Source organism: Mastigoproctus giganteus, chromosome 2, assembly GCF_048544385.1.
Source record: "Mastigoproctus giganteus isolate SK-2022 chromosome 2, ASM4854438v1, whole genome shotgun sequence".
Classification (NCBI taxonomy): Eukaryota; Metazoa; Arthropoda; class Arachnida; order Uropygi; family Thelyphonidae; genus Mastigoproctus; species Mastigoproctus giganteus.
Window position 1 is genome coordinate 267,953,409 of NC_143576.1, and position 20,193 is coordinate 267,973,601.

The 20,193-nt window shown below is 39.7% G+C and overlaps 1 protein-coding gene across 2 annotated transcripts in view; it reads left to right on the top strand.

Moving 5' to 3' along the window:
- Window positions 1-20,193, top strand: part of slim (scruin like at the midline) — a 197,920-nt gene that overhangs the window by 48,446 nt on the left and 129,281 nt on the right. For both annotated transcript variants that reach the window (XM_090369140.1, XM_090369141.1), the window contains exon 4: window positions 11,179-11,333. In XM_090369140.1, the coding sequence (XP_090225266.1) occupies window positions 11,179-11,333 (155 nt within the window). The remainder of the gene's footprint in view (window positions 1-11,178; window positions 11,334-20,193) is intronic.

The window sequence follows — 20,193 nt, forward strand, 5'->3', positions numbered from 1 at the left end:
TTCAAAATCACGACATAAATCTTCCAATTTGACGGTCCACTCTGTTACAACCCCAGTATCAATAGATCCACCTTCACCATTTATGGTTTTCCAAGAAATTTTATGCTGAGTTTTGAAATTGTCTAGCCATCCCACAGAAGCTTTGAACTCATTTACTCCCATAGATTTCGCAACCTCCAAAGCCTTTTCCCTAATAATAGGCCCATTGGGAATTTTTTTAGCGCGTGCGTGACAAATTTGAAGTTCAACAGTTTTCGGGAATGATTTTTGAACCTGATCATTTATGTGATGCCAAAATTGTTCATTTTTTTTTTTTTTTGTTTAGGATATTGCTTACCTGCATCTTCCCGATTTTGAATTTTGCAGCGAGATTGCGAACACTATTTTTTTGCCGATCATACGCATTAATGTGTTCGACTTTATCTTTTAAAGTTAAATGTTTACGAGAAGACATTGTGCACTTCACACGACACTAAACAAAACTGAAAACTCAAACTCAAAAGACAAAAAGGCCGACAAAATTCCGCCCCTGCACACACCGAATTCATCAGAAGTTTTACACGTGCCTTAAAATTCTTGAAAAAGGGTTTAGAACCGCGACGTAAACCTTGATAAAATTCAGAAAATCAGAAATAGAAAATAAACACACAATTGAGGCAATACGTGGAAGAAAAGTTCCTAGAAAAAGGGCCGTGAGCTCTCCCGCAGTCCGTTATGGGGAGATCAAATTAAGTGCTAATCTAAACGAAACAGTGCAGATTGCCTCTCCGCATCCGTTACAGAGAATGTCCGCTAGACAGAAGCTGAAAACACGTTAAAACCAATAGAGGTGAGTTGGGGAATTTGAAAATGTCCGTTGTAGAGAGAGATGTCCGTTAAAGAGAGGTGTCCGTTAGGAGAAGTTTCACTGTATACCATTGACAAAACCCTATGACCTGCCTTGACAGCCTGTCTGCATTGCTCAGAAAATTTCATATCTGACTGCACATTTACTCCCAGGTCTTTTTCATTTTCTACCACCTTAAGTGTAATACCACACAGCTGGTATGTTTCTCTGGGGTTGGTTACTTCTACCCATATGCAGTACTTCGCATTTGTCAAGGTTAAACTTCAATTGCCACTTCTTAGCCCATCTGCCCAAATTATCTAGTATTAATGCTCATGTATTAATGATCTTGGTAAAACACCTCCCACCATTCCTAACACGCTCCATTCAATGCCTCCTGTGGTCTTCCGTCAAAAGGATATCAGAAGGATTTTGATGAATCTTGATGCAAAGAAAGCTCCAGGTCCTGATGGTATTTCTCCACTTGTTCTCAAAACCTGTGCTCCTGAACTTACTCCTATTCTTTGCCGCCTTTTTTCACTTTCTTATTCCAAAGGTGTTTTTCCTTCTGCTTGGAAATTTGCTCATATCCAGCCAGTTCCTAAAAAGGGTGACAAATCCCTGCCATCCAGTTATCGTCCCATTGCAATTACTTCTACTCTTTCTAAAGTAATGGAGAAATCAATTAACCGCCAACTCTTAAACTACCTAGAAACCTTCCGTCTGATCAACGATCGCCAGTATGGATTCCGTCAGTGTCTATCCACTGGTGATATTCTGGCTTATGTTACCCATTTATGGACTAATTCAATGGAAAGGTTCGGTGAAACACAAGTAGTTGCTCTTGACATCTCAAAGGCTTTTGATCGTGTTTGGCATAAAGGTCTTCTGAACAAGCTTCCATCTTATGGTTTGCAACTGTTTTTAGTAATTGGTTATCCAGTTTTCTCTCTGCTCGCTCACTGAGGGTGATAGTAGATGGCTCTCTGTCTTCTAACTTCTCCACTAATGCCGGTGTCCCCCAAGGTTCAGTTCTTTCCCCCACTCTTTTCCTCTTGTATATCAATGACCTTCTTCCATTGACTGGAAATCCTATCCATAGTTTTGCCGATGATAGCACATTGCATTCAACTTTCCATTTTGAGAAACCTTGTCCAGCTCAATCAGCTTCAAGTTCTCGAAAATCTGCTGCCAATTCCTTAAATGCTGATCTTCAGGTAATTCTCCAGTGGGGCAAAGACAACTTAGTTGATTTCAACCCTTCTAAAACTCAATCTTGTCTTATATCTCGCAAAAAGGATTCTTCTGCTCCTATGCTTATCTTTAGTGACACTCCGATTTCTAGGCAAAATGATATATCTCTTTTGGGGATTACCCTGACTTCTAATCTCTCTTGGCACAAGCACATTACAAATATTGCTTCCTCTGCATCTAAAAAACTTGGTTTTCTCTTTCGTTCTCGGCGTTACTTTTCTCCCAAACAGCTGCTCACTCTGTATAAATCGCAAATCCGCCCTGCCATGGAATATTGTTCCCACATCTGGGGTGGTGCCCCCAAAACCTCTCTCAGGCTTCTTGATTCCATTCAGAAGAGGGCAGTTAGGTTAATTAATGATTCATCTCTAACAGAGTCTCTCCACTCGCTTTCTCATAGACGCACTGTTTCTGCTGCATGCCTCTTCTACAGATACTTCCATGGGCACTGTTCTTCTGAATTGGCTTCTATAATTCCCGCTCTCTCTTTCAAAACAGTCCGAACACGTGCCGCCACCAGCCAACATCCATTTACTGTCCAACTTCAAACCCACAGAACCAACTTTTCATCTTCCTCATTTATTCATTCAACTGCCATTTTCTGGAACAACCTTCCTTCATACATATTTCCTGAAAATTACAATCTACAGAAGTTCAAGTCCAATATCAACAAATATCTTCTTTCGTCTTCTCAACCTCCAACCCAAGCACGGTACTAAGTACTATAGGTTATAATACCTCTCGTGTTTGGGGTTCTCATAAAAAAAAAAAAAAAAAAAAAGTAACCCCCAGAAATGTGCTTTAGTAAAATGTGAGGTGTTCATAGTGTGTCTCTGCCTTTACGGTGTTGTTTATTCAGTTGCTACATTCATGCAGCTTTGTTTATATGTATCAAGCGTGCCTCCTCATTTTGTAATTGTGCTTTATTTCCTAAAAATGAGTAAAATACTTCAAAGGTATGAAAAGGAAGCGTCCTTCTGAAGACACTACAGATTCAGAGAGAAAAAGAAAAGCAATATCGATAAACAGAGGCGGACTGGGTCAAAAATTCTTACCTGGGAAAATTTGTAGTGGCCTCATACTAGCGTTTATGGCCAAAATCACACCGGTTTCCAAAGTTTCCCTGGTAAAGCTTATGGCCGGTCCACCTCTGTCGATAGAGAAAAAAATATGAAATTGTGAAACGTTTTGAGCGAAATGAAAGACCATGTGATATTGCGCACTACATGCCTAAATGAGGCAACGCCGAGAATTACAAAGAATGCAGAGAAAATAAAAACAACTTTCCTAGCAGGAACAACTCAAAGTGTAATTAAAATCCGTTAGATTAAGGCACAAAGAATTGGAAGAGATGGAGCGGCTGTCATCTGTTTGGATAGAAAATCAAACAAAAAAACAAGTTTGCTTATGATAGAAGCAAAAGCAGTAGCAATATTTTATTACGTAATAGTCATAATAAAATATGTAAGTATTTTATTGCGATTATTTATTGTGTTTGGTAATGTTTTCGTTACAAATGTGTGTTCAATCTTGGGTCATCATCATCAGCCATTTTCAATCCACTGCAGGATGAAGGCCTCTCCAGCAACTTTCCAGTTCCTTCTGTTTTGAGCACTGGCCATCCATTTACTACTCGAAAACTCATGAATTTCATCTATCCATCTCTGCCTTTGTCTTCCAGGTTTTCTTCTAGCTCCTCTTGGGTACCATTCTGTTATTTTCTTAGTCCATCTGTCATCATGTCTTCGAGCTATGTGTCCTGCCCAAGACCATTTTAGTTCTTTAGTTTTGATAAGAATGTCCTTTACTTGAGTTTGCTGTCTAATCCATGTGTTTCTCTTCTTATCTAACAGTCTGATTCCCAATATGATTCGTTCCATTCTTCGCTGTGTAGTTCTCAGCTTCTCTTCCATTCTTTTGGTGAGTGCCCAAGTTTCACTTCCATAAGTCATGGTGGGGAGTATACATTGATTCATTATTTTACGTTTCAGACAAACTGGGATATTGCTCTTCAGTATGTGACTATATTTCCTGAATGCTATCCATCCAAAATTTATTCTTCTCTTGACTTCCAGCCATTTATCATTATTACAGCTAATAACTTGTCCCAGATAAGTATATGACTCCACGTTTTCAATTACTGCTCCTTCAATCATTATTTCCCTTTCCGTGGCATACTTGTTCATCATTACTTTTGTTTTAGCCATATTCATCTTTAGTCCAAAATCCTTACTAACTGTGCATAACTGATTAAGATTTTCCTCTAATTCTTTGGGATCGTGGCTTATGACCACAATGTCATCTGCAAATCGTAAATGGTTTAGGTACTCTCCGTTCACATTGACTCCTTTCTGCGACCAGTCTAATCTTCTGAAAGCTTCCTCAAGGGCAGCAGTAAACAGCTTCGGAGATATTGTGTCTCCTTGTCGAACTCCTTTCTCGATTTTAAATTTGCTACTGTCTTTGTCTAGTCTAATAAAGGATGTAGCACTCTCATATATTTTCTTCAAAATCATAATATATGGAGTATCTATGCCTTGTCTTTCCAGTGCCCGAAACATTGCCTTATGCTGTATGGAGTCAAATGCCTTTTCATAATCCACAAATGCCAGGCATAATGGTGTTCTATATTCATTTGCTTTCTCCATTAGCTGTGATATTACGTGAAGGTGATCCATAGTTGAGAATCCTGTCCTAAAGCCAGCTTGCTCTTTCGGTTGATTCTCATCAAGTATTACAATCTTGGGTGGTCAGCACCTAACCCAATTTTTCCCATAGGGCCTGTTGTTTATACTGCACGATTTTGCATTACACGAGGATTTCTAGGAACATAACTATCGTGCTATACGAGGACTGGCTGTATATATATTTTTATAGTTTTTGTATTGTAAATTGGAGAAATTGCATTGAATAGTGATCAGAATGGCCCTCAAAGGCAAAATAGCTTTTATATGATTTCACAAGATTGCCAGAGCAGGAAGAAATATTCCAAAATGTTTTTCTAGCTGAAAGATGGATCTTCTTTAAAAGTTTTCCACCTGTTGATTTCTAAAAGTTAGCAGGTGTTCCAAGTTAGTTGTAAGGTCTTGAACCTTTCTGTCTGATTAATGGTCAGCAGTATGGGTTCCATGAGTGTCATTCCATTGGTAATACCTTGACTTATGTTACCCATTTATGGACAAATTCAATGGAAAAGTTTTGTGAAACTCGAGCAGTTGCTTTTAATTTTTCTAAGACTTTAGATCATGTTTGACATAAAGGTCATCTGAACAAGTTTTCTTATGGATTTCCAACTGTTTTTTTTTGCAATTGGGTATCCAGTTTTCTCTTTGACTGCTCACTGTGATTGATGATGGATGGCTTTCTATCTTCTAACTTTTCCACTGATGCTGGCTTTCCTCAAGGTTTCGCTCTTTCTCCCATTCTTTCCCTCTTGTATATCAATGACCTTTTTCTCCTGACTTGAAATCCTATCCATAGTTTTGTATATGATAGCACATTGCATTCTACCTTCTAATTTGAGAAACCTTGCCCTACACGAACAGCTTCAACTTTTCGAATATCCACCACTAATTCCTTAAATGCTGATCTCAAGGTAATTCTCCAGTGGGGCAAAGATAACTTACTTAATTTCTACCATTTTTCAATATATAAGACAGTCTTATTTTGCAAAAAGGGGAGTCTACTGCTCATATACTTATCATCGATGCTCAGACCTCTAGACGAGATCACATATCTCTATTGGGGATTCCCTACTTTTAGTCTCTCTTGGCATAAGCACATCACAAATACTGCATCCTCTGCATTTGAAAAACTGGGTTTTCTCTTTTGCTCTAGGCATTTCTAAACAGTTTTTCACTCTGTACAAATATCAAATCCATCCTACCATGGATTATTGTCCCCCCATCTGTGATGATGAACATAAAACCTCTTTCAGGCTTCTAGACTATTCAAAAGAGAGCAGTTGAGTTAATTAATGACCCATCTCTTACAAAATCTCCAGTCTCTGTCTCGTAAACATTGTTTCTATTACATGCCATTTCTGTAGATGCTGCTTCCATGGCCACACTGTTCTTCTGAATTGTCATCTGTAATTCCCACACTCTTCCAAACTAGTGCCACAACCAGTCTACATCCATATACTGTCCAACTTGAAACTCCCAGAACCAACTTTTCTTCTTCTTCATTTGTCCCTTCAGCTTCCATTTTCTGGAACAAACTTTCTGCACATATTTTTCTTGAAAATTGCAATCCACAGAAATTTAAGTTGAATATCAACAAGTGTCTTCTGTCTTTACAACCTTGAACCCATGCGTGGTACTAAGTACTATAGGTTCTAATACCTTTTGTGTTTAGGATTTTCATAAAAAAATGGTATACTTTTAGTTCTTGATGAGTTATCTTCCTGGCATCATTATTATGCTGCTTAATAACTACTTCTGAGATGCTGACCAGGCTAGCCAGGTGGGTAAAGTGCCTGCCTGGCAACCCAAAGTTTGTGGGTTTGAATCCCGCCTCAGGCTTGGATCACAGTAAAATGCAAAAACTTTTGGAGGTGCCACAGAAGCCGATGCGCCAACAACTAACAAAAAAAAAAACCTCCTGACATAAAGCTCAAATATTTACTGGCAACTCTTGGTTTATGGACGAGTTCCGTTCCAAGATGTTTATGTGTATCTTGCATTCCTGAGCTTTTACGACATGTATCGTATACATTAACGGCCATTATGACATCACACCTTAATGACAAGCTATATTCATCTGCTTCTGACCTCTTTCTGTCATTTTTATGGTGTTTAGCTTAGTTTCTAAACTAATACTGGGTCTTTTATTACTACCACTATCAGCACGAACTTTACTATTTCGCTTTGTACCCATGATCACTTAAATTTTTAAGTCACCAAATGCAGAACTACACTTAATGGTGTCTATAAAACAATTGACCACGTTTGTTGTATGACGTGAAAGATCGGTTGGGTGCATTTTTTGCTATGTGTTCGCAGTGCTGCTATTATCCATTTCAGGTATCTTTGCAACTGGAAGAGAACGGAATTAGCATTGGCATTAGCATTAGTAGAGGCATTTGATGAAAGAAAGCAAGCTTATGCAGCATCAGCCAAAAAAAAAAAAAAAAACCCACTTCCACTTCACCCCTCTGTTCGTTCCAAATACCTGTCCAGCTGAGCCTTAAACTTATTTAGGCTATCAACCTCCACCACAAGGGATGGAAGTCTATTCCACCAACCAACCACCCGCTGGCTAAAGGCAAATTTCCTCACGTCTATCCTACATCTGTCTTTCCTCAATTTGAATTTATGCCCTCTCAGGTGATTTTTCTGAGCTAGAGGAAGAATCCCATCAGCAATCATCATCATCATCATCATCATCAGCCATTTTCAATCCACTGGAGGATGAAGGCCTCTCCAGCAACTTTCCAGTTCCTTCTGTTTTGAGCACTGGCCATCCATTTACTACTCGAAAACTCATGAATTTCATCTATCCATCTCCGCCTTTGTCTTCCAGGTTTTCTTCTAGCTCCTCTTGGGTACCATTCTGTTATTTTCTTAGTCCATCTGTCATCATGCCTTCGAGCTATGTGTCCTGCCCAAGACCATTTTAGTTCTTTAGTTTTGATAAGAATGTCCTTTACTTGAGTTTGCTGCCTAATCCATGTGTTTCTCTTCTTATCTAACAGTCTGATTCCCAATATAATTCGTTCCATTCTTCGCTGTGTAGTTCTTAGCTTCTCTTCCATTCTTTTGGTGAGTGCCCAAGTTTCACTTCCATAAGTCATGGTGGGGAGTATACATTGATTCATTATTTTACGTTTCAGACAAACTGGGATATTGCTCTTCAGTATGTGACTATATTTCCTGAATGCTATCCATCCAAAATTTATTCTTCTCTTGACTTCCAGCCATTTATCATTATTACAGCTGATAACTTGTCCCAGATAAGTATATGACTCCACCATTTCAATTACTGCTCCTTCAATCATTATTTCCCTTTCCATGGCATACTTGTTCATCATTACTTTTGTTTTAGCCATATTCATCTTTAGTCCAAAATCCTTGCTAACTGTGCATAACTGATTAAGATTTTCCTCTAATGTCCATCATGCCCATCAGCATTGAGCATGCTTAAACCATTCAAGGCTTTATACACCTCTATCAGATCACCTCGCTGGTGCCTAGTCTCCAGACACTGTAATTTGCAAAAATTAAGCCTTTCTTCGTAAGAGCACCCCTTTGTTCCATTCACTAATCTTGTTGCCCTTCTCTGTACTCGTTCCAGCAGCTCTACATCCTTCTTGAAATGAGGCCTCCAGACCTGTATACAGTACTCTAGGTGTGGCCTGACCATTGCCTTATACAATGGAATAATCACCTCCTTATCCCTGCTGGAAAAATTCCTGTATATCATTGACAATACTCCATGAGCTACTCTTGCAGCCCGTCTGCACTGCTCAGAGAACTTCATATCTGCCTGCACAACCACCCCCAAGTCCCTTTCATTCTCTACCACTGTCAGTGTAGTACCACAGAGTTGATACGTTGCTCTGGGGTTGCTGTTTCCCATGTGTAGTACTTTACATTTGTCAATGTTAAACTTCATTTGCCACCTCTCAGCCCATCTGCTCAACCTTTCCAGATCCTGTTGCAGCAGCATAGTGTCAGTAGTGTCCTTGACAACCCTGCCAACCTTTGTATCATCTGCAAACTTGGACATTAAGCTTGATATACCATCATCAATATCATTTATAAATACAGAAAACAATAATGGACCCAACACTGAGCCCTGAGGGACTCCACTAATAACATTAGTCCACGATGAGCAGTGTCCATTGATTACCACTCTCTGTCTTCTCCCCCTCAACCACCCATTTATCCATAGCAGCAATTTGCCTCCATTGTCACACTGCTCCAATTTGTGTAGCAGTCTTCCATGTGCAACAGTATCAAAAGCCTTTCTAAGATCCAAGTATATAATATCAAAGTTATTCCCTGCATCCAGTTCTTTTGTGACTGCATCATAATATCCAGTCAAGTTGGTCAGGCAAGACTTCCCCTTAACAAAACCATGCTGTGTCTGAGCTATAACTGAAGTCTTGTCTAAATGATCCTGCAGTGCTCCTTTAACCAGTGCCTCCATTAATTTTGCTGGAACAGAAGTTAAGCTCACAGGTCTATAATTACTTGTGTCAGCCTTTGATCCTCCTTTGTATATTGGGGTCACATTTGCACATTTCCAGTCTATGGGTACCTCCCCTGAGTCCAAGGAAGCTCTCATAATTATGGCTAAGGGTTTGCTTACTTCCTTTGCTGCCTCCTTTAATATAACTGGATAGATCCCATCCACCCCGGGTGCCTTTCTTGTGTTTATCTTCAACAGTTTCTCCTCCACTTTACTCCCAGTTATTTCAAGATTCTGTAGCTTACTGCTAGAGTTGAATACACCTCTGGCATTCCCCTTGCTGAATAACTCCTCATGTGTGAATGTCGATGCAAAATATTCATTTAGTTTGTTAGCTACCTGAGCAGGATCATCAACAGTTGACCCATCAATATCAAGTGGACCAATCTGATTCATCCCCTTCCTTCTAGAGTTAACATAAGTAAAGAACTCTTTGCTGTTTTTCTTTGCATCCCTTGCCAAGGATTTCTCGTAATCTGCCTTTGCCTGCCTAACCTCCTTTGTAACTTGGTTGCATATCAACTTGTATCTATCATAGACTTCTGTGTCGTGTTAATTTGTAAGTATCCCATGCATTTTTCTTCTCTGCCATATGCCTCATTAGTTCATCTGACATCCATTTTGGCCTAAACCTTGAACAATATTTCTTAGTTGGTATGTAAAGCCTAGTAGCTTCCAAGATAAGTTCTTTGAATGCTTCCCATTTTGAATTTGCTGTTGGTAACATCATCAGTTGGTCCCACTGTATAGAATTTAAATACTGTCTCAGTCCATCGTAGTCGCCTTTACGGAAGCAATAACCCTTCCCTTTACCCCTAATGGTAGTTACCTCTTTGAGTAAATCCCACTTCAGCACACTATGATCACTGCCACCTAGTGGTTCGTTTATCTGCAGATTCTTAATGCATGAAGAATCACTGCTGATAATCAAATCAAGAGTATTACTCCCTCTAGTTGCCTCCCGAACATGCTGATGTAGAAAACAATCATCCAATTAATCCACAAAAGCCCTGCTAGTGTGTGAGTAACCAGCCCCCAAATTCCAGTCAATATCTGGGAAATTAAAATCTCCCATTATAAGACTCTCTGATTTACTGGCCCACTCTTTCCCTGTACAGTTCCTTATTATACTCATCAGAGTCATTAGGCCTATAGCACACTCCTACTCTCAATTTTGATCTCCCAATGCTTATGTCACACCAAACTGACTCAACACTGCACTGTCCGGCGATGTCGACTGGCTTCACTTCCTTGGTTTTTATGTGTTTCTTAACTAATAGCATAAGTTCTGCGTTCCTTATATCTGTGTGACACCACGTCTCTGATATCCCAACAATATCTGCCTTTGATGTTTTGAGCAATACCTCAAATTCATCAAATTTATTTACTAAACTCCTAGCATTGGTGTACACGCAAGAATAGGGAAGCTTCCCTTTCCCAGACCCTAAGTGAACCAATGGTTGACTGTCTGAGATAACCTAGGCAAGGCAAGTGATGATCCTGTTATATTATAATAAAGGGAATCACCGATTTCTTTCCCATGAGAAAACATTCTACGCGGTGTGGCATGTAAAGCAATGTTTTTTTTTATTGGCTAGATTAGTTTTATTTACCAAGAACAGTTCAGTATAATTATCATATAATAATTTTCTGATAATTATTGTAATAAATACATTTTTTAAAAGTTTATTTATTTAAATCTTACAATTCTGTTCACCACATTTGGCATTTTGTTTTAAAGGAACTCTATTTGTTGGTGACGTTAAGAAATTTTGAATGACTTGTGACGTTTGTTATAGCGAATGTTTGTAATTCGAGCTTTCGTAAACTGAGAGTTGCCTGTGTTTGAAATTTAAGTTAGGCAAAATTCAAAGCAATAACTTGTGATTTATATTATTTTGCAGCTGTTCTTCTTCAACCATATTTGGTAGTATTTGGAGGCACTGGTGTTCCTTTTGGCACAAGCAGCAGCAATAATGTTCATGTTTGTAACTTGACTACTCTTGAATGGCATCATGTAGAAACATCTGGACATGCTCCTTTGGAACAGTATGGGCAGGTATTGATAATAGTATTTTATGACAACTTTCAGATAAATGAAAATATTAGTTTGCATCTGTAGGTTGATATTATATTTGGACATTAGTATGAGATGCATATTAATTTACAATTTTCATTATGGATATTTTGTGTATTATGCAATTATTGTTTATATAACAGAAATCAGAATTATATTTTGCATATTAGCTACAAGAAATAAATCTTGAAATTCTGTTGAATTGAAAGGCCTATAACTGTGGTACCAGTAATTTCCTACAAAACTGCAAAAAATGTCTCTGTGGAGAAGCAGAGTCTGCTGAGGCCAGATGGGATGTGAATAGTTGTGTTGTGAATAGTTAACATGTTGTGTTAACTGTTCACATATCCATGTTGTGTTGGTGTGTTGTTCATCTGGCAACTTATTTACTGGAAGGCCCGGGCACCAGGAATGGACATTTTAGCATCGTTCACAGCACGAGGAGCTGGGTCAGCTTAGAAAAGGGAACACCAGTTTGAGCCCATCCCCCCAGCAGAGCAAGGTAGACTTAATAAAGGACATATAGAAAAAGTGGAAGAAAAAGCTAGGACCATGAGAGAGAGAGAGTCTCAAGGTGCGCAGGAGTGGAGGAGGCCACTAGTGGATGAGCTCCCTTGGAAAAGGTGGGAGAGGACACTTTAAAGTCAGTCAAGAAAGAGACAATGTCACCAAGAAGTCAGTAGGCAGGAGTAGGCAGCAAGTGGGGGCCTGTGCTACGAGGTCCCACATCAAGGAGGTGGCATGAGCAACGATCCTACCCCAAAGGATGTGTAGGTTACGTGGGCCATGAGGCTCTGGTGGTGGAATCCCGCACCCAAGGAAGATTCCAGTAAAGCATTGAAGGCACACATCTGAGTGAAGAAAAACAGTCGAAATGGTCATTCCATAGTACATTTTATTCAGGAGCAGTTTTATTCAGCTGTTTGTCAATAGTCAGCCTGGATCCTGGATGGGGTGGAGCACAGTAGGGTAGTAAGCTATGATCAGAGAAGTAGGATTGGTTGGTTCTTTGGGAATGAGGTGGAGGTTTGTGTGCTTCCTGCAGTTTGGGAAGTAGCCTTGCAGGGGCATAAGTTGAAGAGATCTCGCAGAGTGTTAAGAGAAATTGTCCACACGTGCTTGATGGTTTTACCCTCAATGGGAGACCAGGTGCTTTCCCAGTTTTGATTTTGGCAATCGCTTCTGCAACTTCAGTAACGGAGAACTCCTCTTCATGACTGTTCTCAATAATTCTGGCAGTGGTGAGAGAGAGAGAGAGAGAGAGAGAGAGAGAGAGAGAGAGAGAGAGACAGACAGACAGACCACGAGTGACCACAATGTTCGATGGTAATGGTAGTGAGCAATCCCCAGCAGAAACTGGTATTTTACGATAGGAATTAGGGTAGTCAGTAACACTACCAGAGCAATAGGGTTCTTGAAGGAAAAGAACATCAACCTTTCATTCTTCCATGGTTTCTTCCACTGAAAAGTCTTTTTTGTGCATTTATTTGAGCCATGGAAAGACTGTTAGAGGAAGTAGAAGGCCTGTTATTCATAATTTGTGACTTGTCTGTTCTACGATAAATGTGTAAACCATCTCTGAGTTTTCTGAAGGCTTCTTGGCAAACTTACAGTTTCCACACTGTGAGGATAGAGATCTATCGGGCAATCTTTAAATGTATTCTTCCTTGCCATGGTGCCCGCAGACAGGCTTCTTGTGGATGCAGAGGGAGGAAGTACACCATACCCCAGACGGTTGTGGCACTTCGTGACTGGAAGTTTCTGAATCAATGTGATCCCCAGGCGATAAAGATCCTATCCTGGCCTGTGTGAAGAGAATTCTTATTTTGGAAGGGTTAACATTGATTACCCAGTTGAGAAGAGTACCCTGACTCTCATTTATGTCTTCTGTTCAAAGTAATATGTAAGGTTACTTGCATATATCTCTTTAACAAGATCCTGTTGTGACAGAACCATCAACATCAAAAATGAGCAGCACTAGACCACATTTTTTTGGGACTTCAGTGGATAGTCCCAGTTCCATAACTCCATCACAATTCTCGATAATGTTGACATATTTGGAGGCTGCTTTTACAACAATTCCTTTGTTGTGAATGATTCTGACGTTTATTATTCTGATATTGGAGAGCTGAGGTTTTATGGGGCACAAGGTGATCTGGTATTTGACCTCACTGCTTTTGTGAAGGCAGTTTTGATCTGCCTTGATGACATGTTTTTGGTTTTGCAGTTGGGGGAGGCATTGGCTGCTTCATGATTGTCACAGGAGAAACACTATTAGTGGGCTTATCTTTCACCAAGGAAGATGTCTTAGGTACAGTTGACTGAGAGTTCCCTACATTTTCTGGCTTGAAAAAGCTGTCAGCAAGATTGTGGAAGACTGCATTTTTCACTTTTAGCTGTTTATTCTCCAGCAGGAGAGCATGCACCATCTTTTCCAAAATGCCATTCCTTAGTCGAGCTACTTTGAAAGATAATTTTTGCCCTCTTGAATCCTGAGGATCAACTGTTCGAAGTTTTTTAGTGGAGTATTAGCCCTATAGTGCAAGGAAGCCACAGGCTTTTGCTGTACTTGCCAAAAAAAAAAAAAAAAAAAAAGGGATATAAAAGGATATGCAGTTGATCTTTGAATTTCTTCAAACTGTCAGTATGGAGTCAGTAGTTCTCTGGAAGACTATTGACTCCATACAAACCTAAAATCTCTCTCATTCATCATGGAATATTGTTCCCACATATGGAGTAGTGTCACCTCCCCCCAAACCTCTCAAGCTTCGAGTTGATTCATAAGTGAGCAGTCAGGTTAATTAATAACCAGTCTCTTCTTGACTCTCTGTCTCCATTGACATCTGCTTTCTGATTCCTTTTTACATAGATACTTCCATAGGACTTCCTTTTTTATAGATACTTCCTGTCCTATTTTTCTGAATTGACATATTGGCAGGCTGAACAATTGCCTCAGCTAGTCAGTGTACATTCACTGGCCTACTCCAGAATTGTAGGTTATATACCTTTCACGTTTGTGGTTTTTGTATTTATATATATAAATAATTGTAATATATATATATAACACACACACACAGCAGACTCTCAATTTACCACTATCGAATTAACCAGGACACTTAGATTCCAAATTAAAAAAGAAATCAACCAGAAACCATAGAATTCAAGTAATAACTAGAATAGCTATAAACAGATGTTTTGCAAGTCTTAAATAAGTGGCATTATAAGTCATCATTGGGAGATTAGTGTGCCTATTATTTTGCAATTCCCCGCTGTCTTCACATCCGCCGCTCAAAAAAAAAAAGACCAAATGTTTAGTTTGTTTTAGTGCATCGCTTCGATTGTTGTGTTCTGTTGCACTGCAGAAGGACAAATTTTGTTTTATTATTTATGTCAGGAATGTCGGAATTTTTTTTTTGTTTAGAAATCGCGAAAATTATGAGCAAATGCAAGAGTTGTGCTTTCAATCAAACAAAAACTTGAAATTATTCAAAAGTTTGAAAACGGTGTATCGTTAAATAATGAACCATTATGATGTTGGTTACCAAACCATATGTGACATTGTAAAAAATAAAGGAAAGCTATTAGATTTAAAATCAACATCGTAAAAAATAAAGGAAAGCTATTAGATTTAAAATCAACATCGTAAAAAATAAAGGAAAGCTATTAGATTTAAAATCAACATCGTAAAAAATAAAGGAAAGCTATTAGATTTAAAATTGACATTGTAAAAAATAAAGGGAAGCATAGCATTGGACACACGGGTAGTGCATGGTAAGTTTTTTTCATTTTTTTATATATCACCATACTTTTTATGTAGGTTGCTGAACATTTTTCAATACAGTAAGTTCCCGACTTATTTAGCTTTGGACTTACATTACGTTATTTATATTTTTTTTATATACCTGAAGATTTCAGTGAAGGGGTGACACATTTCACCATAATAACTTAAAAACCCACAGAATTCCAGCTATCAGTATTATCGCAAATGCAATAGGATTGAGTTTACTACCTGTTAAAAGCCCAATAACCCGGAAAGTGCAAATTGTTTTATGGCGGTGACCTCCAGAAATGAGCTTCAGTAAAATGTGAACTTGCTCACATGGGGTGATAATAGTGAGTTTTCGCCTTAACTCTGTGAAGTTCTTTTCAGAAAATTTAATTTTGACTGTTATCGTGGTGCCGAATAAGAGAATAAGTACTAGTAAATCTATGAAGAAAAAGAAAGCCATCGAGTTGAATTAGAAAATTAAAATAATAAGGATGTATGAAATTGGCCAGACATTAACAAGTATTGTGCGGAATTTAGTTTCAGTGGCAACGGTGTGAACACAATAAAGGAGAAAGACAGAATATGAGAAACAGTGAAGCGATCGGCACCAATGAAGTCAACTATAATAAACAAGGCTATGAAATACATATCATTTTTACAGTACAATAACATGTGTGTTTTCTTCCTTTTATGTTTTCTTTTCTTATGTGCCACTCCGGCTAGTTCACCGCCATCCCTAGATAAAGTTTTTAATTGAACTAATTAAAAATATATAACTATTTTTCTTCATTCATTCTTCTGAGAATATTATGTGGTTTTTGTAATTTTGACATATCAGGGATATAGTAGCAAAATTTTATTAGTCATTCCCAAGTTACGTAAAACTCGACATAAAAAGTCCTGGAACGTATCTCTAACGTATGTTGGAGACACTGTATTTTTGGATTAACCGGGAAATCGATTATCTAGGAATTTTTTTTTTACCAACTATCCTGGAAAATCGAGAGTCTACTGTATATATATATATATAAGTTTGTATTAATATATTTAAGTTTGTAAATTTGTAATGATTCCTTAGTCAACCTACTTTGAAAGGTAATTTTTGCCCTCTTGGATCCTGAGAACCAACTGTTCAAAGTTTCATACACTTTTAGGTGCATCTGTCATACCTGATTTATTAATCTTTCATTCACTAAGACCATTTCATCAACTGAATACCTCTTTATCCTGTATAACTTTTTAAACATTACCTTTAAGGGGTAACATTTAATATTCATTTATATACACACTGTGCTGCCACTTTATTAGGTACACCCCTGCTATGCACACAAATGGTTTGTCCCACAACGTTGCAAGTCACATCACCACAGCTGTGGATATAAATGCAGCAGAACAACCTTTCTAGTATCAGTTAAGCGTACAAACTGTAGCAAGAATGGAGAAAAGGAGTGATCTAATGGACTTCGAATGTGGCATGGTAGTAGGTGCAAGATGTGCTGGACAAAGCATCTTTGAAACAGCAGTTCTCCTGAACTTTTCACGCACCACAGTTTCAAGGGTGTGTCGAGAATGGTGCAATGAATAGAAAACATCCGCTCAATGGCGCTCCTGTGGAAGAAAATCGCTTGTTGATGAGAGAGGTCAGAGGAGGATGGCCAGAATTGTGCAAACAAACAGATGTGCCACAATGTCACACATCACGTCAGAATACAACCTTTGTGCACAGAACAAAATATTGCAGCGGACCAGTAGTCGCACTTTGTTGCGAATGGGCTACAACAGCCGACGGCCACATCACGTATCTTTGTTATCAATGAAGAACAAGACAGCACACCACCTGTGGGCACAGCAACACCAGCACTAGATTATTGAGGATTGGAAAACAGTTGCTTGGTCTCACAAGTCGAAGTTCCTGGTACATCATGTTGATGGAAGGCTCAGAATTTGGTGAAAACCACATGAATCCCTGGACCAGTCATGTCTGATGACTGCTGTGAAAGGTGGTGGGGCAGTGTTATGGTGTGGGGAATGTTTTCTTGGCACACATTGGGTTCATTGTGATACCCATAGATTCACGTCGGAATGCCACATCGTACCTAAACATCGTTGCTGACCAAGTGCATCTGTTCATGTTTACAGTTTATCCACAGTCAGATGGTTACTTCCAGCAGAATAATGCACCAGTGCACAAAGCCTGAATCACTGTGGAATGGTTCCAGGAACACAACAATGACTTTTCTTTGCTGCAATGGCGTGCTCAGTCCACAGATCTCAATCCTATTGAATATCTTTGGGATGAGCTGGAAAGGGCTGTTTGCTGCAGGCCTACACCTCCACCAAGTCTCAAGGAACTGCATGACACATTGATGTCTGCATGGCACTCAATTCCTGTACAACGTTTTCAGCATCTTGTTCAAACCATGCCTAGACGAATTCAGGCATGTTTTGAAGGCTCAACATGCTACTAGGTAGGTGTACCTAATAAGGTGGCAGCACAGTGTGTGCTTGTGTGTATATACAGGGTGATTCACTACCAGTGCGACAAACTTGCAGGAGGTGTAGGGGCCACAAAGACGAATCAGAATCACATAGCATTGCAGGGTCCAAAATGCCTTCGTCATGCGGTAGAGGACATTGAACAGGAGGTCGCGTGAACAGCGATCCAGCTGCAAGTCGCATTTGCGAACCGTTTCTGTTGAAGAAACCAAGTAGTAAAAGTCCTCCGGAGTGGATAATCTGCAGGCTCCAATGATTGGATGCGTTGCAGATGGTATGAACTAATTTGGTTTGTTGACAGTATCCTCCATACAGTGGATTGGGAAATACCCAATTGTTGGCCTATCGTTCGAGTACTCGTACTCGGATTGCCTTCTGCAAGACGTAGGACATTCTCCTCATTGTCTGGTGTCCTTGTCGTTCGCTCTCGATTCATGAAACAACCAGTCTCACATAACCTTCTGTGCACACGTGCGAAAATCGTATGATGAGGAGCACGCCTTTGTGAGAAATGTTCCTGGTACAAGCACAGAGTGGCGTGCCCGTTACAGTCTGCAGCTCCATATGCGAGGTGCATGTTGGCCAGTTCAACGTTTGAATACTCGTCCATCCTACTGCCTCGGGAACTGGTTCACAAATGCTGACTTCCAGCGGGATCGCTGTTCACGTGACCTCCCGTTCAACGTCCTCTACCGCATGATGAAGGCATTTCGGACCATGCAATGCTATGTGATTCTGATTCGTCTTTTTGCCCCCTACACCTCCTGCAAGTTTGTTGCACTGGTGGTGAATCACCCTGTGTGTGTGTGTGTGTATATATACACACACACACACAGGTTGATTCAAAAATATTGGTACAAACATTTAGAGGAGGTAGGTAACATCTAAAGGAATGTGAATCGCATAGGAACCCATAACCGGAAATGTCACTGTAAGTCATTACACGGCACTGTTCATCAGTTCGCGAGAGGGAAAATTTCTGGTTTACTCATTGAAGCAATAGTCGCCGCACGAAGAGTATGCATCAATATACGAATTGTGAGCTGGCAGATATGCACCTAGTGTATGGATTAGCAGAGGACCCACACGGTGTGCACCCCCATGCGGCACAACATCGCTTCGCAATAAATGTGTCGGCAGGTATGGTCGGTGACTGCTTAGTCGGCCCATACCTGTTACCATCCCGCATGAACTCCGCTAAATATCGGATCTTTCTTGAACAAGTTCTGTCTGGGTTACTTGACGATGTTCTAGCAAATGTGAAATGCAACATTTGGTTTCAACATGACGGGGCGCCTGCCCATTATGGAAGGTGTGTTCGTGACCATTTGAACAGGCATTTTGGGCGTCGATGGATAGATGGGTTGGTCGTGGTTGACCTGTTACCTGGCCCCCACTCACCTGATTTATCGAGCCTTGATTTCTTTCTGTAGGGTGTATGAATCGCCTGTAGAGATGGGATCTCGTGGCGAGACTCATCTGTGCTGCTGCTGATACTGTCAAAGAAACTCCAGGTGTGTTCGACAGTCTGCCAATCCATGCTGAGTCGGTGTCATGCAGGCATCATGTCTCGTGGTGGAACCTTCGAGCATCTGTTGTAACATCATGAAATGCATCCATCTCGTACTTCATTGTTAATATTATGTCAGATAAATGTTTGCCACTAATTACTGTCTTGTATCATTTCTGCTTCTTGTGCCTCTGCTACTACTTTTCCGTGATGTTTCCGGTTATGGGTTCCTATGCAATTCACATTACTTTAGATTACGTACAATTCCTAAATGTTTGTACCAATATTTTTGAGACACCTTGTATATATATGTGTATATATATATATATAAATATACATATATATATATATATTTTTTTTGATATGTTCTAGATATATTAAAAGATTGATATAGTAGAATTTGGTAGTGTAAAAACATCGGATTAGAAATGAGGTCACAAGCTGAGTAAGCTAAGGTGCAGTCTGAGAATGACCTGTAAGTCAAAACAGCCCAAGTAATGTGCAAAGGCCAAGGCCAGCACTGTGGCAAAACCTAGAAGTACATTATATATATAATATAAGGTGAAAGTAAAGCATAATGAGATAAAAAGTAGTAATAGTAGTAGCTGTGTGTTGGTCGCTCACACACACTAGCAAGGCTTTTGTGGATTTATTGGATGATTGTTTTCTACATCAGCATGTTTGGGAGGCAACTAGAGGGAGAAATACTTTTTTGCCAACCGGGCTGGCCGGGTGGGTAAAGTACCTGCCTGGCAACCCAAAGGTCGCGGGTTCGAATCCCACCTCGGGCTGGGAACAGAGTACTGCAAAAACCTTGGGAGGCGCATTATTGCCACAGAAGCCGATGCGCCCACAACTAACTAAAAACAAAAAACAAGGGAGAAATACTCTTGATTTGATTATCAGTAGTGATTCTTCATGCATTAAGAATCTGCAGATAAAGGAACCACTAGGTGGCAGTGATCACAGTGTGCTGAAGTGGGATTTACTCAAAGAGGTAACTACCATCAGGGGTAAAGGGAAGAGTTTTTGCTTCCGTAAAGGCGACTACGATGGTCTGAGACAGT